The 21,801-nt window shown below is 46.4% G+C and overlaps 1 protein-coding gene across 5 annotated transcripts in view; it reads right to left on the reverse strand.

The window, feature by feature from the left end:
• Positions 1-21,801, reverse strand: part of ELAPOR1 (endosome-lysosome associated apoptosis and autophagy regulator 1) — a 73,029-nt gene that overhangs the window by 15,101 nt on the left and 36,127 nt on the right. For 2 of the 5 annotated variants that reach the window (XM_061121237.1, XM_061121238.1), the window contains 10 exons: positions 21,409-21,529; positions 18,670-18,862; positions 12,966-13,113; positions 12,421-12,501; positions 11,729-11,834; positions 11,455-11,604; positions 5,455-5,543; positions 1,488-1,665; positions 665-793; positions 174-264 (listed from right to left, as the gene is read on the reverse strand). In XM_061121237.1, coding sequence (XP_060977220.1) covers positions 174-264; positions 665-793; positions 1,488-1,665; positions 5,455-5,543; positions 11,455-11,604; positions 11,729-11,834; positions 12,421-12,501; positions 12,966-13,113; positions 18,670-18,862; positions 21,409-21,529 — 1,286 coding nt within the window. Of the gene's footprint in view, positions 1-173; positions 265-664; positions 794-1,487; positions 1,666-5,454; positions 5,544-11,454; positions 11,605-11,728; positions 11,835-12,420; positions 12,502-12,965; positions 13,114-18,669; positions 18,863-20,244; positions 20,499-21,408; positions 21,530-21,801 lie in introns of those variants that run through there. The other 3 variants (XM_061121239.1, XM_061121240.1, XM_061121241.1) reach the window with 3 other exon arrangements.

Here is a 21,801-nt window from a genome sequence, read left to right on the forward strand (position 1 = left end):
GAAACACAGAGTCTTAACCCAGGAAGTCTCAGAGACCCTCAGGAAGTCCCGTTCTCTGTTCTGGCCTGACACTTCTGCACACCAGAGCCCTCTCATCTGCAACACTCCAAGATGTGTGGGACTTGGATGTGGCCAAGGGGGGTGTGGTTTCCCCTTAGTTTTGTGTTCCTCACCTGAATCCTGGCACGACCAGGGTGAGGATCATGAAGTCATTGTCTGAAGCTCCAACTGCTGAATAAATGTGATCACTCGCCACCTCCCAGCCTGGAAAAGGAGAAGGATATGAGTTAATGCCCAGTGGTCTCAGGTGCAGGGCAGATGTGCACCCAGATGACACTCTGGAAGAGAAACAGCACCATCCTTTGAGGCATCCAGAACCATCATCCAACACAAGCCATGTTACTTCTCAGGCTGCTTTGGTCAAAAACTTCGAAACTCTCAGAGCAAGACCTCTGCAGTGTGTGTATTGTTTCTAGTTCTGTCTCTAAAGCTAAAGTTTGCAGAATATATGTTCTTTGTCCCTGGGGAGTGGAGCATTCAAGGGAGTATGAGCATGATCAGCTCATTTTTCTCTAGGCATCACTGTTATGAAGAACTCTGAGCTAGGAAGAACCCCTTTGGCAGGGCAGCTAGCTGAGAGCTCATGGTCGGGGGAGGTACTTACCTGTCATGCCCTTGTACTCAAAGTTGATCCCGCTGAGGACGGTAGTCTCCATGTTCGTGGGCAGCGTGTTCCACCATTTGTATTCAAATCCCACGGCAGGTTCGGTCCCTGCTGGGCAGTGGCTACAATCTGGGGGAGCCACAAGATCCACGCATTCAGCAGGAAGGCTGCAGCCACCCTGACTGGAGCTGTTGTTGCATAGACAAGTGCCAACAGTGGTGGGCAGCCCCACAAAGGTGTTGCTGAGTACAGTTAACAGCCAGCTAACTCGAAAACATTCTGACAATGAGTTTAACAAACTTGGGATGTAAAGGCTGACCCTTCATTCCATATTCCAGTACCCTACTTGCCCATCAAATTATTAATTTCAAAGCTTAAGTGTATCTTCTAGTCTAATACATATAGTTCATATTATTTGTCACATTGTCATCAGCAAATGCCTTCACATTAATAGGTATAGATCCCCCAGTTCCTCTCCTTTAAATTCTGATTGTTACAAGGTGGCCATCCCAGCTTCCCAAACCTTCTAGCTACCATCCCTGCCACATGCTGGAAGCCTCTGCTGTGAGGAGTGTGCCCCTTCAGCCTGAGTCACATTCGCAGTTGGAATGAGGAGGGAGGAAGGCAGTTCGCAGGTGGACCCACAAACAGGGCCCGTGCTGACCACTCTTCTGAATGTGGTCCTCAGAGGTGGCCTGGCCCTTACTGCCTCCCTTGGAAGGACATGGTGTGAGTTCAGTTGACATGCTGAGTGCCCATGTGGCCCACCCCTGTGTGTGGCTGGGAATGGAGTGAGGCAGGGAGCGGGATGGGAGGGGGTTACCGGAGCCGTTGGAGTAAGAGCCGTAAGGGCAGGCCTCGCAGGTGCTACTGTTGGTCTTGAAGAAGCCTGGGTTGCAGGGTGGGCAGTGGGTCTTCAAGCCAGAGGCGGGCAGCTTCACTGCGCCCTCCAGATCCTCGCTGCAGATTTTTGGCTGGGCCCACTTGTACATGAGCTGCGTCTGCAGAAACAGAGCCCGACACAGCCTGCTGTGAGGCATTAGCACATCTTCAGGAAGTTACCTTGAGGATGGGGGCACTCTGGGCTCTAATGAAAGCTCCAGCAGGGTGGGGAACTTGGTTTGGGTCACCAGTGTATCCCAGGCACATTGCTTAGTGCCTGGCACGTGGTCATGCTCAGTGAATATCTGCTAAATGAATGGACTGGGATGAAGAGAGATAGGCCTGTGTGTTGGATGGGAAGAGGGGACCAGTTTCCTCCAGAGAAAGCCCTCATTCCGGTGTAGAATCTTATTATTAATACTAAAATGTCACAGGAAAAGCAGCTGGTGAAAATCCCAGAACACAAAAAGGCATGGAGTGGAAGTGGCTTAGGTAACCCCTGGGGGAATAGAGGACGGCTGAGGTGTTCCAATTTGTCTTCTAAGTATTTTCTTTGCTTTTTCACTTATTCAGTAGACATCTATAGAAAGTCTAATATAAACATGTGACTCAGAGATGAATGACATGGCCCGTGCCCTCAGGGAGCTAGCTCACTGTCTAGCACTGTCACGCATTGCATTGCATGCGTGCTCAGTCATGTCCAACTCTTTGTGACTCCATGGACTGTAGCCCACCAGGCTCCTCTGTCTGTGGGATTTGCCAGGCAAGAATACTGCAGTGGGTTGCCATTTCCTTCTCTACAGGATTTTCCTGACCCAGGGATTGAACCCAAGTCTCCTGCATTGCAGGCAGATTCTTTACCGCTTGAGCCATCGGTAAAGTACCCTAGCAAGGGCACCATAATAACAATCCCCCATGGGGGTATGAACCCTGTGTTCTCCGGGACATAAAGGCAAGAGCAATGAGGCTGGTTAAAGAGTACAAACTTCCAGTTATAAGATCAAAAAATTCTGGGGATCTAAGGTACAGGTGATTAGAGTTAGCATGGTGATTAGAGTTAATAATGCTGTATTATATACTTGAGAGCTATTAAGAGAGTAGATATTAAACACTCTCACCACAAAAAAGACATGGTAATTATGTGCCCTGATGGTAGTTAGCTAGCTCTATGTTGGTTATCATCTTGCAATATGTAAGTGTATCAAATCAACTCGTACACCTTAAACTTCCACAATGATATGTGTCAATTATATTTCAAATAACCTGAGGGAAAAAGGCAAGAGAACTGATCAGCCTTCAAGTCAGTGAACAAGAGAAGCACTGTATCTGTCACTTACTAGGACCATCTTTTGATGGAGGCATTGGCTAGAGAAGAGCAGATGAACTGCAGGAGGCCCCTGGTGAGTCAGGGGTGAGGTTGGGCAATGGCAGGCTTCCTGTGTGGTCCTTGGGCAAGAGATAAAAGGATTGCATTGAGGTGATGATGCAAACGCGCTATGTAGCATACCAAACATGTAAGAAGGTGGGTGAACAAGGCATCAGTCCATTTTATTCAGGATAAGGTCTTGACAATGTCTTGAAAGGGCCTCACGTTGCCTTTGTTGAAGATGAGCCAGACAACTGTGCCCCTGCTCAGCTCAGCCTTTCTTTGTGTAAAGAGCAGTCAGTGACCAGAGACCTGGACTAGTGACCTAACCTTACCTCACCCAGCTCATCTCCTTGAGTCTTATAGAGAGAAGGGTCTGAGGAGCCACTGGACTGACTTGGGCCACCTCCTGGAGCAGCACACTCAGCAGCCCCAATGGATCAGCGATCCCAGTCCCTGAGAAACCACTGAGGCACAGCAAAGGCCATAAAGGCAATTGCAGGAATCCTTTGATTTTAAAATATAGCTTAAAAGACAAAGTGAAATTCGGAGACTGAGTAGAACCAGCATGGGCCCGAGGGCTGACACTTCCATAAGACACTCCTGGTGACCATGTCTACTCCAGGGCTTTTCTCTGAGCCGTGCTGTGGCTGGGCTGCAAGGTGGGAGCACCGGCTCTGGTCCCACTCATCTATAGGCCTCCAAGGTGATCAGGGGATGGCAGATACCCAGGCTTGCAAGCATCAGAGCACATTATGGATCCAGAAGCCCTTGGCCTGAACCAGGAGGGAAAAGAATGGGGCAGAAGGAAGCAAAGACAGCCACAATCGGCCACATGCTATATCCTGAGGGGAGAAGAGGAGCAAGATTGTCTTAATTAGTGGGTCAGCTGAGACCAAGAAAATGACAGTAATTCCTTACAAGGTCATGAAGAACACCAGACACTTTAGAACTGGGGCTAAGGTACAACGGATAGGATTAATCATTTCGCTTGGCTGCTGGGGAAGGGGATTTTGCTCAAAAAATGAGAATGGGGCCAGTCAGTACGCGGGCAGTAAGAGATAACTATAAGAACAATTGCCATTAAGGACCGGACTTCATCCCACGCTTCATTAGCAGAAAGAGAATTCAGCCAGCCGTCCAGCCAGCAAACATGTATGCATCCTAATAGCAAGCACATGCTTAGTGCTGAATGACACAGAATTCCCTACTCCTGTCTTCTCGGGAGGTTCTAGTTTAGGGATACAGACAGGACAGTTCATCCAGAATTGCTGATCTAAGGCCGATCCCACCACTTGTGCCCTTGAGCCATCCCTGCTCACTTCCAGGCACCTGCCTGCCTCCTCCACACCTGCTGCGTTCCCTGCCTGGGGAGCACTCTGGCTCTTCTCCACCTGACTGAGGTCTCTGCTCAGAGAGGTCATTCTTACCCTCTCTAAGCAGAAATAGAGACGGAGATGTAGAGAAGTAGAGAACAAGTGTATGCATACCAAGGGGGAAACAGAGGGTGGGAAGAACTGGAAGTTTGGGATTTACATATGCATACTATTGATACTGTGTATAAAATAGATCACTAATGAAAACATACGGTATAGCCCAAGAAACTCCACTCAGTGCTCTGTGATGACCTAAATGGGAAGGTAATCCAAAAACGAGGGATTGTTTATCTCTTTATTGTTTATCTGTTGTCTCTCCCTTCACTCGCTCCCCGAGAGGAATTCAGTGCCACGAGAGTGGATGTTTCCTCGGCGCTGTGAACTGCTGCATACCTAGCTCGCAGCACAGGACCTGGCTGTACGCAGGAACTAGTGGCCTCCTCTGGAAGACCTGCCCCGGCCCACCCTCCAACCCGGTCACTCCTCTTCTGGGTTCCCCCAGTGCCCTGCACACAGGCAGGCCCATCTTTCTCCTCCCCACCATCTTCCTCTTCCCGGTCAGCTTTCTCCTCCCCACCATCTTTATCCTCTCTTCCTCAGGGCAGAAGCCCGTCTGATTCATCTTGGGTTCCCTGACTGGAGTACAGAGCAACAGCTGATACTCAAAAATGCCCGCTGACTCAGTGGTGGAGCAGACTACAAAGCAAAGTCTTTCTGAGGCAGAAAGCCTGCGGGGGAGAGGAAACGGGCAGAGACAGAATAAATCAGGCCGTTCTCCCGTGAGCCAGGAAGCAGGAATCACCCCCTATGCCGGCCTACAAGAGCAGCACTGAGGGGACAAGTCTGATGAGAAAGAAGAAATAAGTATGTACAGACAGGCAGTCATTGCCCAGGGAGCGAAGCGAATGGAAGAAACCAAGCAAAAGAAAATGAAAGCAGTTTTAAAAAAGCAGAACATATGTGAGTGAGCAGTGGAACAAATGTAGCAAAAACAGTTTCTGACCTGAAAATGAGTGGGGTCATCTCATTTTGCCTCCCCACTGGCCCCGGGGTCACTGCAAAGGTCTGGGGGGTTTTCTCAGGTGACAGCTTCACTGACCACTGGAGCTGCAAATCTGGCAAAGCCTAAGGGGCAGGCAAAGGGGTCCCAAGACTGTGCTACCCACCTCTCCTTTGGCATCACAGGCCGTGTGAGTGTAGAAGTAATCTTTATCTGTGCAGGCTGGCCGTGGTTTGCAGGTGGAGGATCCTTTCTCTAAATGGCAGAAGCAAGGACAAATATTTGAAGTGAAGAAAGCAGAGCTCTCGATCACTTGCACACGATGCTATAACACCCCAGACCCTGGGGTGAAGCACAGCACAGATATTGCAGAAAGTAGACAGTGCTGCACACACACCTTCCCTTTGCCCGAGTGGCTTCATTTCCAGTCCCTGAAGACCTGTTCAGATGCCCACTTTGCTTCCCACCCTGATGCTGATGAGAAACCCCTGAGGCCACACTGTGGAGCAGGGCAGAGGAGGTGGGCTGGCCAGAGGACCATTGAGGGGAAGGTGGCTGGAAGAAGCATCTACTGATTCCTTACCACCAGCCCAATTCCCTGGAACCTGCCATCTTCCAGGTGCCTCAGAACCCTGACTGTGTGGGTGGTTTTCCTACTCCTAAAGGGTTGAAGCAAAACATAGGAAAGCTTAGGACAGTGCCTCTGAATTTTCTCTTAATATGTGCCTAGAATGAAGGCCTCCCACTGCTGCATTTCCTCTTCTCCATTCAGCCATCCTACACAAATAAAGTGATGGTTTAATCCACTCTTTCCACTTTCTGCACCCACAGTATTCACAGCACTCTCTTTAAGCCTTGAACAGGACTTAATGAAAAATGTTATGAACTATCATTTTATTTACTTTCCTTTCTTGTGTTCTTATATCTAGGTTGGTTCTGCTTTAACCCTATGAACCCCTGGATAGAAACAACTGTTTCAATGAATCCCTCTTTATTTTTTAAATGGTGATGGTAAACTTTATTTTATCTTAAAATATTGATTATTTATTTGGTTGTGCCAGGTCTTAGCTGCGGCATGCAGGATCTTTAGTTGTGGCATGTGGGATCTAGTTCCCTGACCAGGGATTGAACCCAGGCCCCCTGCATATCAAGCACAGAGTCTTAGACACCCGACTACCAGAGAAGTCCCTGGATTCCTCTTTAAATCAATGGATTTTACCTTTTTAAAATTACAAATCCTTTTGAGAGTTTGAAAAAAAAGAACCATTTCCTGTATCCTGAAAAATATACCTAATTCATACAATTTTAAAAAAATTTCCAGGGAATTCACTTTCTCCAGAGTGAAAACCACTGCCTTATAGCGTGCCAGGACAATGCTGTTCTGACTGCTACTGTTCCTGGTATGACTGCTGTGTTGCCTGTAGGTAAGCAGGTGACAATGGTGAGACCTTCTCTCTATATGTTGCTTGATGGACATTTCAGTAGAATGGAATGAGATTTCTAAGTCAGACAGATCTGGATTTGGATCATGCTTAATCACTTAGGAGCTGTGTCACTCCTGGCAAGTTACTTACCCTCTCTGAGCCTTTGTGCTGTCAACCTGTGCAGCAAGAAGAGTAACATCTGCCCTGCTGGAATCAGCACATACCTGACACATTCTAAGTAGGAACTTGCTAAATGCTGGTAACTATTATCACCTGGATTTATAAGAAATCTTTTTATTTGGTTACCGTCATGGCACTTTTAATAAGGATTAAAGTTTCCCTTCTCTTCCAGTTAAGGCTTATGTCTCAACTGGTCCTTTCTTCCCAAGGCAACAAATGAGTTGCTAGATCTGAGAATCTCCTATTACCATGTTGTTGGTCTGCACTGGGGCCTCTTCTATCCCCATCTTGTTGTCCTGGGTGAGAAGAAACTACTGGCTAAGAAGCAGCTGGGGTCTTCTGAGCTTATTTATTCGGTTAATAAGCGAGGGCCTATTTCAATATAAGGGGATCCAGGGACCCCTCGTTTTGACAGACCCAGCCAGGAGAGATTTGGGGGGAGATGCTGAAAACAAATCAATTCCCAGGACCTTGCATATTAGATTTAGCAAATTGCAAGTTACATGTTAGAAAGTATGTTCCACATAAGCACCTTTCTCTGCTTGTCAAATATTTATTCAAACTGACACCCCAGCTCCGGGTTTCAGCAAAAAATGGTCCAGCTGTTTACACACTGACAACTGCTAGACTGGTTTTAATAAATGATTAACCCAAATGCTGAACCAGACCTCACTTTCCTAGCTCAGGTTTCATCGAGGTGTGAAAACTGGGGACTGGTCAAGTTTGAAAGATTGGCCTAGATGTTTGGTGAGAAAATGGAAAAATGATTCCTGTAGGATTGGCCCTGGGCAAAACTGTATGAAGATAAAGTTTATTTGGGGGGCTCCACCTGCTCTTTTTGCATCTTCTTCCCACCTCCGGAAGTACAACCTTCTCATTCTCATACTTTTTATCCAAAGAAAACATTTCCCCTGACCATTTAAATACCTAATGAACACAAAACTCAGCTGTGACCCCAGCACAGACTCTGGGCAAATCCCTAACCTCTATATTGTTATTTAGTTGCTAAGTCATGTTTGACTCTTTGTGACCCCATGGACTATAGCCTGCCAGGCTCCTCTGTCCATGGGATTTTCTAGGCAAGAATAGTGGAACAGGTTGCCATTTCTTTCTCCAGAGGATCTTCTGACCCAGGGATCAAACCTGAGTTTCCTGAATTGGCAGGGAGGTTCTCTACCACTGAGCCACCAGGGAACCTCTCTGAGCTTCTGTTTATTCATTTGGAAATGAGGAAATCATTCCTGCACTGTGCTGTGAGTAATAAATGAGATAGTTTTGTAAACTGTAAAGTACTGTACCAGTAACTTATTATTGTTACCTATACCCAGAGTGTTGTCACACTAGAAGAAGACTGCTGGGACAGGCCTTAATGCAAATGAATAAATAAAACTAGTTCTTACTACATGCCAGACACTGTTCTAAATTCTTTGTTTTCATCAATCCACACAATGACACTATGAGCAGATACAATTATTATCATTCCCATTCTAGAGGTGAGAAAACTGAGGCATAGACAAGTGACTTGCCCAAGGTGACACAGCTAGCAGGTGGTGGAGCAGGGATTTGACCTGTAATGATTTTGTTCTTGGAGCCCATGCTCTGAAACACTATGCTATTCTACTAGAAAATGAGTCCCTTGTATTAAACATAACACAAAGGAGTTAACCCTAATAATGAAATTTAAGCTATCAGTAACAAAGACACTTTCCATCTCCAACCCCATCCGCTCCTCCTTAGTCCAGGCCCTGGATATGGACCGTGGTGCCTGCTGAAAGAAATCTGATTGTGGTCTCTGTCTCCAGCTCTTCCTTCCCTCATACCTTTTCCAAATGGCAACCAGAATGGACTTCAAAAGTACAAGCCACATTATGTCATTCTCCAGTTTTAAATTCTTTAATGTCTCCCACTGCTGATAGGATCAAATCCCAGTTCTGTAGCAGTGCCGCAGAAGGGCTCATCCATAACCTGTTCCCTGCCTACCTATTAGCCTTCGATGCTAATCCTCTCCAAGTAAGCTCCGGTGATGCTGAGTTACTCCTGGATCCCTGAGCCTTCTGGCCGGGGCTCCTTCCAGAACATCCTGCCTCCATCAAATCACCAACTCATCTTTCAAAACAGTTTATCTTTCAAGGCCACACCTAGCAGCCTTCCCTCCCTCCCCAGAGAGGACTGACCACTCTTCCTTTTTGCTTCCACCACACATTACACTCAACACTCCTAACTGAGCACTTCCCCTACTGAGGAGTTACTACACTTGGTGTTTTTTTAACCATGTTTCCACTTTTGACATAAACTGGAGGGTCGGTTCCAGCTCTAAGCCCAGCCCAAGCCCTGGCACTCAGCCTGGTGAGCACTCGGAATATATTTACAAATGAAAGACTAGCTGGTCACCAGGTCTCCTGTCACTCCCTTCATGAACATTTCACCATAGGCTCTCATCATACTCTGCATTTTTGAAATCTCCCACTGACTCTGTGTTCTGGAAGAATCAAGTCCCCAAGAAATTCAATGCTTTTTGTACCCCTGAGTTGAACATATTCTTCATAGTAAAAACTCACTTTTCAGTCAAAGGGGTGGGTTGAGAAATCAGTGGCAAAAGAAGACTAGATGGCAAGAATATAAATTCCCAAAGTAATACTTTCACAACAGCTCTATGGATAGACATCTATTTACATAGCATTGATCAAAACACCCGTAGGCATTTTTTCTAGAACCACCTTGCCCTTCAAATCCTGTACCCCAGCGGGGCTGGAAAGGGAGCTGGAGAAAATGACTAACAAAGGCTGCTATTGACAGAGCAGGGAAGAGAAACAAGAAATTCACGTGAAAAAACAGAAGTTTAGACCTAAAGATAAAAACTTCCCCTAAGAGCTAAACATCTCTGTTGTTGCTGAAAACTATACTCATTGGGCAAGATCTGAGTAGATAAATAGGACTTTTGTTTTAGGATTGGTGTAGAAATAAGCAGTTCACAAGGTCAGTGACTGGTCTTGGCTGAGCAAACATGTACTGTAATGCATGTGTGAAGGGCGGGTGTGTCTGTGTAAAGATAGGGGGGAGGTCTGCTTAAGAGAGGGCCTTGAGCGAGGTTTGTGTATATTGTTGTTTAGTTCCTAAGATGTGTCTGACTCTTTTGCCACCCCACGGACAATAGCCCACCAGGCTCCTCTGTCCATGGGATTTCCCAGGCAAGAATACCAGAGTGGGTTGCCATTTCCTTCTCCAGGGGATCTTCCCAAGCCAGGGATCAAGCCTGCGTCTCCTGCCTTGCAGACAGGTTCTTTACCACTGAGTCATCAGGGGAGCCTGGATTTGTATATAGTTCTGTGTGAAAAAGGAAAACTGGAGTAGTTATGAGCATTTGCAGGAGAAGGGAGAGGACTCTTTTTATCTCCCTGTTTGTTTCAGAACCTGCCTTGGAGATTGGTCCCTGGGCTATTGTCTGAGCACAGGGCCCTCTGGGGACATTGCCCATCTTATACCAGAGCCCTGCTGCTCCCAAGATCCTCTCAAGTAGCCAGGTTCCATTTCTCAAGTTGGGCTGCTTCAGGAAGTTATCCAGTAACTGCAGAAATAGGCTGCTATTCACTGTCCTCTTATTTTCCTTTAGAGGAGTGTTTTTCAAACTGTGTTCCAAGGAACCCTAGATTTCTTGACAAGGCCTGCTTTAAATTCAGTGGATGCTTTGAATTCAATGGATAAAATATCATAGCTTCCTGCTATAAAAATGTTTTATGCATCAATACAACCTCATGGCTCTTCTAAATTAACTGATAATGATTGTTATAAATTAAAAAACATAAATTTATATCTCTTTATCTCCTGTATATAATATTTATAATCTTATTTAAGGTTTTATTAAAAAACAAAAAACAATTGTAACCCCTTTCCCTAGCTTTTCTAATTCCTCTAATTCTGAGCTGCTTTTTCATTTTGCTATGGTACCCTGCACTTTTTGCTGTCTAATATATAATACACTTTATTACATATTTATTATTTAGTTATTGTAGTTATTACTTATTCCATTTACATTCCAGGATGTAAATTCTATGAACACAGAAAGTGAAAATATTAGTCGCTCATTCGTGTCCAACTCTTTGCGACCCCATGGACTGTAGCCTGCCAGGCTTCTTGTTCATGTAATTCTCTGCAGAATACTGGAGTGGGCTGCCATTCCCTTCTCCAGAGGCTCTTCCTGACCCAGGAATCAAACCCAAGTCTCCTGCATTGCAGGCAGTTACTTTACTAACTGAGCTACCAGGGAAGAGCATGAAGACAGGGATCCTTGTCTAATTTGTTCACTGATGTATTCCAAACACCTAGAATAAGGCCTGGCAGATAGTAGTGGCTTGATAAATACTTATTGAATGATTTCATTTCAAGAGTGATTGGTGGATTAGCCAGGCTCTTCCAGGGCTCAGAAAGCAAGGGCTCTAGAAGAATCATCTTCAGCTTGGCCGAAAGGATGGCTCCACTTCCTGTTCATCCCTATATATATATATTGGTACCTACCCGCACCTCCCCACCCCGCTCCTGAAACACCAAACTCTTTCTGCCCTCACCTGAATATTTGTCAGGATCACACTGGTGGCAGGAAGTTTCTCCCTTATTGGAATAAAAGTTGGCTGGGCATAGTTTGCAGGAAGAGGAGCCCTGCTGGTCTGCGTACGTGCCAGGTTTGCAGGGGAAGCATTCTGAAGTGTAGGCCACCCCTGGGGAGGAAGAACAACACAGAAAGGCAAGGATTGAGCCTGGAGACTGAGGGCCCTGGGGACTAACCCCACCCTCCCTGCAGAAGTCAGCGTCAGACCCAACCCCACTGTCTACAATCCGTACCTGTTATGGCAATGTTTCTCACCAGCACGGGCTTGGAGACTTTGGACCACACTGAGAAGGCTGTGGTTCTCCAGTAGAGGACGTTATTGCCTCGATTTAGCTCGACCTAAAAACCACAAACAGGAAAGAGTTCACTCACAGAGACAGATGCTGCTGGTCTATTCTATCAGCCTCCTGGGGGGACCCCTCCTGTTGCAGCCTGCAAGGCAGCTCCTGTTCTGCTCCTCTCCCTCCGCCTCCTCAGCGTTGCCCTTCTGCCCCCTTGGCGCAGTTCCTCCCTCCTTCTAAGCCTCCTCCTCCAGCTCTCTCAATGTTCTCTGCCTTGTCTCCCTCAATCACATATATCATGAGCATTTCTACCATGAGACCAATGAAGGGACCTGAAGATACTGACAACAGCAAGGCAGAATCTCCCTCCTTTTTCTTCTCTGGTTCTGTTTATCCATGCCCAGCCCCAGGAAACTGGGCCCTTTAAACCTGCAGAGCTCTGGTCCTTGGGGTCAAGCCAGGGGAACGAGTCAGTTTACATCCGTATTATGTCAACTCACAAGGAGAGAAACTACAGCATCCTCATGTTGTCAGGATCCTACCCTTCAAAGAGAGAAGGGTGGAGGCCCAGACTGGGAGGAAGACGCCTTTGTCCTTGGCCCCTTTTCTGGGGTCTCTAGGGAGAAGGCTGCTCTGATACTCACACTGTGAAATTCCCATCCTTTCTCTGTGGTTTTCATCCACCTTGAGTCATCTGCATTGGGCTGGCACTGGTCATTCTGAACCTGAGGCAACAGGAATTTGAGATCAGAGTCTCAGCTTTCTACGGAAACAAGTGTCTTAGACTACAAAGCACCAGCCCTCCACGAGGCCCCTCTTATGGGAGAAAGACAGGTCAGAACTCATGAGTCTTGAAGTAGGGCAGGAGCTAGTTACACACGCAGGATGTCAGTACATTGACACTAAAGACATTTTGCAGAACTCAGAGCTATTTTCATGTTGGAACACGGGAAAGCACCTAGGACTCTCCCAGACTGTACTGTTCCCCACCAGGGTGCTTTGACTTCCATCTTTTCTTTAACTCTTGAAGCTCCAGCTCATTTTGACCACAGTTCTCTCCAGAGGAAAAACGACTGTGAAAATCTCCTAAGCGGGACTGTGTGTGATTTCTGTAAATGAGCCTTATAGGGTCTTTACCTCCCACCTTCCCACCTCCCCCTGCCCCTCTGCCCCCCAGCCAGGGGCTTACAAAAAACTCGAAGATGATGCTGGAGTCTGGGTAGTAGTATTCAAAGTTAACAGTGCCAGACTGCTTCAGGTTGACAGCATACATCAGCGTGGCCGTGCACTCGTCTGTGTTGGAGGCGATATAGTCTCCCAGAGGAACCCACTTGGACCTGTGAGGAAATGGGAGCCAAGTTCACCGTCAGGAGACCAGCCCACCAGGGCTTGCGCGATCTCAGGTCTCATGTCCTACTAGGTCTCTGCAGAATTTCAGACTTGTGATTCATAAGCGGAAGCTTACACCTGAAAATGCTCAGTGAAGAATGACCTCTAGGTCAAGGAGCCTGAAGGTGTAGCCAAGAGGAAGTCAGGTAGGTGCACCCCCGCATTATACAGAACTACCCAGAAGATAGACAGCAGGCAAGATTGTGCAGGTGAGGAGTCGGGGGGGGGTGTGTGTGTAGATAACATTTATTGGTTGCTTATTATCTCCCAACTAATGAACTACATATTTTGTGTTCATGATTTCTTTTTATCAGTAAGAGGAAGTGCAATTTTGTCCCCATTTAATGGATATAAAACTGAGGCTTGTTGAGTGCCTTGCCCAATATAACACAGCCAGCAAGTGACAGGGCTGAGCTTCAAACCCAGATTTGCCTAATTCAAAGTTGTCAAAGAAAGTAGATAAAGTTATTTTATCTAGTAGAACTCAGAAATCTATCCAGTCTAATCCATCTGTTTTTTGTTTGTTTGGGTTGTTAATGTCCACTTTTAGATGCTACTAGGAACTGCTTTTATGGGAAGGGGGAAGGGAGAAGGCATGTTGATTTTATTTTCTAAGTATCTCTATTCTGTCTACCCTACCCAAGGGCTCTTTCTTTTCCTCCCCATATACCCTTCAGCTCTGAATCAATCCCAGCCTACCTCCCAGCATTTCCTGCCTCCTCCAATCCCTTCTCCACAGTGTGGCTGGAGGGAGCCTCCAGAACAAACATCAGCCCGTATCGCTTCCCTGCCTGACACTGTGGCTGTGTTGCCCCCAGTTGCACTCAGTCTGTGGCTCCCTGTTGCCCTCAGGATAGTTTACAAACCCCTCGCCCACTCTCTATACTCAGCCCTACAGAATTTCTTTCAATTCTTCTGCAAAACTTTCTCTCACCTCTGGGTCTTCCCTTGCACTGTTCTCTTCTTCAACAAACTTCCTCCTCTCTCCACCTATTGAATTCCTGCTTATGTCTCAAAATAAATGTCACCTAATCTGAGAAGTCCTCCTTGACCTGCCTGTGCTGTGTGTGCACTCAGCTCTTACTGTTTCCCTCTCATGATCACAATCCTATTGTATTTCATTTAAATATGTGAAATATCCAAGACCCACCACCTTGCTTAAGAAATGCAACATAGGGATTTCTCTGGTGGTCCAGTGGTTAAGAATTCACCTCCCAATGCACGGGATGTGGGTTGGATCCCTGGTCAGGGAACTAAGATCCCACATGCCGCAGAGCAACTAAGCCCATACTCCACAACTACTGAGCCCATGAGCTCTGGAGCCCATGCACCACAACTAGAGAGTCAGTGGGCCACAATGAAAGATCCCACATGACCCAGTGAAGATTCTGTGTGCCGCATCTAAGACCCAATGCAGCCAAATAAATAAACGAGTATTTAAAAAAAGAAATAAATGCAACACAGCAGAAGCCTTCGTGTTCCCCTAGATAGTCTCAACCCCATCTACATCACACAAGCCTTTCCCCACTGCAAGTAACCACTTTTCTGGAATTTGGTGCTTAATAGCCCCATGTGGTTCTCTGCCCTTTACTAATTGTGTATGTGTCTCTCAACAATATACGGTATGGTATTGCTTTGTATATTTTTAAACCTGTGTAAATGGTATCATACTCATACTGAAACTTGCTTTTCTTTCTTCAACATGTATAATGATCATGGGATTCATCGATATTCACGCATGAATAAAAGCTCTTCTTTCATTTTCATTAGTATATAAGATTGCTTTCCATGGTTCACCCACATTTATTATGTACTACTTGTTGAAAGGCATTTAGGTTGTTTCCAATTTTTTGTTTTGTGCACACTCTTTTAGGAACATTCTGGCAATGGTCTCCTCCTACACGTGTCTAAGTAGAAAGCCTGGCCAGGGGGTGGGGTGGGGGCGGGTAGAACCATTGGGTCACAGGGTTTGTGAACCTCCAACTTTACCAGCTACAGTGATGTTATGCCCCAGAGTAGCTGTTATCAACTACACCCACACAATAAACTGTGGAAAATTCTGAAAGAGATGGGAATACCAGACCACCTGACCCACCTCTTGAGAAACCTATATGCAGGTCAGGAAGCAACAGTTAGAACTGGACATGGAACAACAGACTAGTTCCAAATAGGAAAAGGAGTATGTCAAGGCTGTATATTGTCACCCTGCTTATTTAACTTATATGCAGAGTACATCATGAGACACGCTGGGCTGGCAGAAGCACAAGCTGGAACCAAGATTGCCGGGAGAAATATCAATAACCTCAGATATGCAGATGACACCACCCTTATGGCAGAAAGTGAAGAGGAACTAAAAAGCCTCTTAATGAAAGTGAAAGAGGAGAGTGAAGAAGTTGGCTTAAAGCTCAACGTTCAGAAAACTAAGATCATGGCATCTGGTCCCATCACTTCATGGCAAATAGATGGGGAAACAGTGGAAGCAGTGTCAGACTTTATTTTTGGGGGGTTCCAAAATCACTGCAGATGGTGATTGCAGCCATGAAATGAAAAGACACTTACTCCTTGGAAGGAAAGTTATGACCAACCTGGATAGCATCTTAAAAAGCAGAGACATTACTTTGCCAACAAAGGTCCGTCTATAGTCAAGGCTATGGTTTTTCCAGTGGTCATGTATGGATGTGAGAGTTGGACTGTGAAGAAAGCTGAGCGCCGAAAAATTGATTCTTTTGAACTGTGGTGTTGGAAAAGACTCTTGAGAGTCCCTTGGACTGCAAGGAGATCCAACCAGTCCATCCTAAAGGAGATAAGTCCTGGGTGTTCATTGGAAGGACTGATGCTGAAGCTGAAACTCCAATACTTTGGCCACCTCATGTGAAGAGTTGACTCATTGGAAAAGACCCTGATGCTGGGAGGGATTGGGGGCAGGAGGAGAAGGGGACAGCAGAGGATGAGATGGCTGGATGGCATCACCAACTCGATGGGCATGAGTTTGAGTAAACTCCGGGAGTTGGTGATGGACAGGGAGGCCTGGCGTGCTGTGATTCATGGGGTCGCAGAGTTGGACACGACTGAGCGACTGAACTGAGCTGAACTGAACCAGCAGAAAACTCCTGCATCCTCCCCACGTTTAGAATGGTCAGACTTTACATTGTTGCTAGTATGATATGATAGAACACAGTGTCTCCCTGGGCTTTAAACCTTATTTCCTTGATTATTAATGAGGTTGAACATCTTATCTCATCTCTTCTGATCACACTTTAATTCTTCTTGAATTGCTTATCTTCCTGCCTGGTTTGTCGATGCTGTGAGGGCAGAGACCAAACTTAATTTGATCCGTTCTGTGTCATCAGCACCAAGCCATGGATCTGGCATGAGAGAGGGACTCGGGGCATTAAACAGATGAATGTAAGAGGTGGTGATCAAAGACAACTGTGCTATTTCACTGCTCTGCCTGAGACCAGCCCTGGTCGCCAATGACTAATAATGACCAGTTAAGGTTCCCAATCCTCATCACCGATTCAATGGGCATGAGTCTGAGCAAGCTCCAGGAGATGGTGAAGGACAGGGAAGCCTGGCGGGCTGCAGTCCATGGGGTCACAAAGAGTCGGACATGACTGGGCGACTGAGCAATGACAAGGGAACCTCAGATTAGTTCAGTTTCCCCCTGTGTTTGTCAGAATAACATGGTACTTCCAGCTCTTCCACAGTTAGTGTTATTCTCAAGTGAAAACATATCCAAAATGCCTCAGCTGAGCTCATTGAAGATACCCAGCTAACCTAACGGTATTGATTTCTCCTTGTTAAAAGAGACAACACTTAAAGCTAATGTGCTCCACGGCATCAGCTATAAATAACTCCTGAAGGTGGATGAATAATTAAAAGGATGCCATAAGTGGGTTATGTTTGCAAAATGCATTACAATTCTGACTTTTGTCAGAGCTGTTCCTAGTGAAGATCATTTCATGTTTAATAATAACAATTTGTCCTGATTAATTTCTAATGCCAGGAATCACTCCAAATCTCTCCAAGATTGAAAATCTTCCCAAGTATCATCTCATTTCCACTTTGCATGCATACGTGCTAAGTCACTTCAGTCGTGTCCGACTCTGTGATGCTATGGACTATAGTCCACCCGGCTCCTCTGTCCATGGGACTTTCCAGGCAAGAACACTGGAGCAGGTTGCCATTTCCTCCTCCAGGGGATTTTCCCGACCAAGAGATTGAATAACGTGTCTTCTTGTGTCTCCTGCACTGCAGACTTATTCTTTATCATTGAGCCACTGGGGAAGCCCTTTGACTCATAACACTGAACTCTAAAGTAACATAAATGTTGGACTGTTAAAAGACCTGCTGCCTGGCTCAGACAATGGTGTTTTAAGATATTTAAGTATAGGAATGGGAGACATTGCTCTAACCTTTAAAAATTCAGGTGTGATACAATTAATTCTTTTTTATCCTTTTGATTGTTTGGGTATAAGAGAAACTTTCATGTACTTTTCTCCTATAGTCTTTGTCAATATTTAACAAAGGGTAGCAGACAATTGTCTTTTACATCCATGCAATCCCCCCCCCCCCAACTTTTCCTCTCTAAGACCCAAGTATTATCTTGAACGCACTAAATGTTATTTGAAAGCAGCAGCATGGGGCAGTGGAAAGCTTGGGACTGAGGATGAATTCTAGTCTCCCCAGTTGTAAGCTGGATAACAAAGGACAAGTCATTTAACCTCTCTGAGCCTCCAGTTCCAAATCTGTATAATGGGAACAATAATACCTGTTTCACCCTCACAAGGGTTCTCATGAGGATTAGAAAAAATAATGTATGCAAAGCAACTAGAATAGTGCCTGAACCAAGGTACATCATTTAATTCTTATCCTAGAATTAAATATGTAAAGATTGGATAAGGACAGCTCACCCATTCTGTAAGCACCTTGGGCTGAGTGTTTTAATTACTGAAAAGATCCTCTTCTGAGCTGGAGAATTCTCTGGTCACCAGGGTCTCAAAGGGTTTGGAACATCTCAGCCATGACTAACCAAAGCTCTGGTTCTACTTTATCGCCCCAACCCCATAAACTCAGGATTAGGAGACCAGATTTAGAAGTTGACACCAAAGCCAGGAAGATACTCAAGGCTTTGCACATAGTGTTGCAATCAAATTAAGGAAGTGTTTTGGCTGATCCAAAATTCCATGGTAGAATTCAATTGGATTTTGTCCTGAACAGACTGGGCCATATGACCCTTGTCCATCTTATCAATGTCTATTTCCTGGTGGTTTTCACCTGTCACAAGTGCTTATCAGTCGCTGGTAAGCTTAGGTCAGTAAGACTGGGCTGAGGTGGGCATCACATCCAGCAGTCCAGGGGGGCCCTGCTCCAGCCCTCACCCCAAAGAGGAGAGGAGACTGCGGAGTGCTCCCTGCAGCCCCTTCCAGCATGAGGAGCAGGGAGGTAAGGGAGGTGAGGGGCTAAGGGGGAGGGCATGGGGCAGGGGGAGAGGGGCGACTCACGAAGTACAGTTTTCGGTGGACTCCAACGTGCTGTCCTCGATCTCCATGTTGGCTGAGAGGCTGGCAAAGCCATGGGGCAGTTCATCCCACTCATCGAACCGGATGCCTGTGCCAAGGGAGTAGCGGCCCTCAGCACACGGCTTACACGACTGGTCCTTCATGTCCAGAAACTCCCCGGCTTTGCAAGAGAAGGCTGGAACACAAGAGCGGGGACAAGGGCAGGTGGTGAGGCTGTTGCCACCTAGGAGAAGTGGGCGGGTGTGGGCATCCTAGAGGGAGGAGCAGAGGATGGAGACCTAAGGGTTTCACGCACCAAGACTTAGAGTCATGGTGCATTTTCTATGAGCCCACTTGTATGGACTGTCCAGAATAGGCAAATCCATAGAGACAGAAAGTAGATCTGTGGCACCAGGGACTTGGGGGAGGGGGCATGGGGAGAGATGGCTAATGGATATGAAGTTTCTTTCTGGGGTGATAAAAATATTCTGAGATTAGATAGTGGTGATAATTATGTAATTCTGTGAATATTCTAAAAACCACTGAATTCCAGAACTTACAGGGGTGAATCATCATTGATTTATCTATTGACTGTGCCATACGGCTTGTGGGATCTTAGTTTCTCCACCAGGGATTGAACCATGAAAGCATGGAGTCCTAACCACTGGACTGCCAAGGAATTCCCAAAGCTGTTATTAAAAAAAAAAAAAAAAAAGACATAGGGCCTTGTTGCAGCATTTTGGGCCATTATTCTCATTTCCGTGGCCATTCTGAGAGCTCTCCAGTAAAAGAGGATACCAGAGTCTCTCGTTCTGACCCCTCTGAAGGGGCCCCTCAGAGGGGCTGCCTCTGAAGGGCACCTGGCCTTTCGGCCTTGGATTTCCTGTTGTCCCTGGCCTCTGTCTTCTCTTTTCTGGTCCCACTGCCACCACGCTAGCTGGGATTATTGTGATCTGTTAGGTTAGCTCAACAATTGCAATGTCCTCCTAACTAATTGCCTATTTCTCATTTTTGCTCATTCTGTGGTCAGAGGTATCTTTCTAAAATACTGATACTTAAAAAAATAAAATAAAATAAAATACTGCTACTTATTTCTTTTTTAATTATTTATTTTTGGCTGCACTGGGTCTTCATCTCTCTCGTGGCCATCAGCCGGGGCAACTCTTCTAGTTGTGGTGCATGGATTCTCATCACAGTGGCTTCTCTTGTTGCAGAGTATGGGGTCCAGGCAAGCAGACTTCAGTAGTTGAAGAGAAAGGGCTCAGTAGTTGTGACGCACAGGCTTAGCTGCCTTGCTGCATGTGGGATCTTCCCAGTCCAGGGATTGAACCCATGACCCCTGCATTGGCAAGGGGATTCCTAACCACTGAACCACCAGAGAAGCCCATACTATTATTTCTGTTATTTAAAAAATAATCAGGCACCACCCACCAACTTTTGGTTATAGACTGAAACTCTCTACCTGGCATTCAAAGTCTTTTACAATTTTCCCCCAACCTAACCCCAACCGGCTTAATCTCACACACCAGACCCTTCTCCACCCCACTCCCATCCACCCCCTCCCTGTGTTGTCTCCACCTCAGGCCACATGCTCTTCTCTGAATGTGTCTGATGTTCTCCCACCTCCAGGCTTTTGCTTGAGTGGTGCTCCCAGCTGTTCCTGATCCCTAAGCATCCACGAGGCCCGTTCTCTTCACCTCATGTAACACATCACATTGATGTGTGCCTCTGCCAGGCTCTGAGCTCCTCCAGGCACGGTGGCTCAGTGACCGGCACAGCCACAGCAGGACCTCCACTCAGGCTTGCTGAAAACACGAACAGACAAACGGATGTCTGCTCCTCCCACCAGACTGTACGCTTCTGAAGGCAGAGGCTGTGCCTTATTTATCCTTGTGGTTCACATCGCAGGTGCACATATTAAGAACACTGGCCAAGTTTACTGAAGATGGCTCATTTGTTTCTGTTAATACTCAGATCTTAGCAATATCCATTCATTGATTTAACAAGTATTTATTTGCTCACCTACTGAACCAGGTACTAGGCTAAGCATATTTTCGATTTTAAATGCCCTCAATCTCCTTTCCAAATCTTCCAAGATTCCTTGATTCTAGTCCCTGATCTTTATTGTTAAAAATAAAAAATATTTTGTCTTTGCATTTTCTAAAAGGGACAGCACAGGGGAAATAGCTGCTAGTGACAGGAAAGTTGTAGCTACAGAGTCCTAGAGGAGGGAATGGGAGCTGCAGGCAAGTCATTGGCTTTCCGGTTGCATGGTCAGCCCCCCAATCAGGGAACATTCTTGTTCCCTGAAGTGATGCCCAGTGCATTTTAAAGATCTGTCTCTGCAGAAATTTATCTTCTCTGGCTTCCTTTCCAAGAATGACTGCAAATCACAATCTTTCCTAATGAGTGACTGTGGCTGGAGAGTGTAGACTGGAGAGAAATGCACAGACCAGAAAAGAAAATGTATGCAAACAGAGGAAAATATCTAAGTGACACACAGCCGGAATGATTTTTACTTTATACTGTGATGGGATTTAAATTTGAAAAGAAAAATAAATTGAGATTCCCAGTTTGCACCCATGAAATAACACTCCTGCACCAAATCTCGAGATTTGGTGGATGGGGAGGCAGGGGTGGGGAGATCTGACTCCTTGAGGCAGCCTCACTGTCAGGAAGGGCCTAACTCGGGTGGTAGGAGGCTTGGGGCAGAGGCCAAAGCTGAGAGGCAGGACTGCTTACAGCACTCGGTGCCCTTGACGGGGTCGGGGAGGCTGGTACACAGGCCTGGGGTGTGCGGCACGGCGACCCTCCACCTGGAACCTGTGCTGTCACACGCGGTGTACTCATAGTGGTACTCAGACTGCAGGGGAGAGAAGGGGCAAAATATGCATTAGCATCTGTCAGACATTAACATCTCCCACCTACTTCCTGCCCAGCAAGAAGGTTACTGACACCATCACAGTAATGGGCCCTGAGCCCCAGGGGAGGGGGTTGCAGCAGGGAGGAGCAAGGCATCTGGAGCTGAAATGATCCTTATCAAGAACATACAGATAGGACTTATATGGCCTTTTGGATCATTCCTCTCCACCAGCCTTGGTCTAGTCCCTAGAACCGCTCCCCACCCCCACCCAC

Source organism: Dama dama, chromosome 20 (genome assembly GCF_033118175.1).
Source record: "Dama dama isolate Ldn47 chromosome 20, ASM3311817v1, whole genome shotgun sequence".
Taxonomy (NCBI): Eukaryota; Metazoa; Chordata; class Mammalia; order Artiodactyla; family Cervidae; genus Dama; species Dama dama.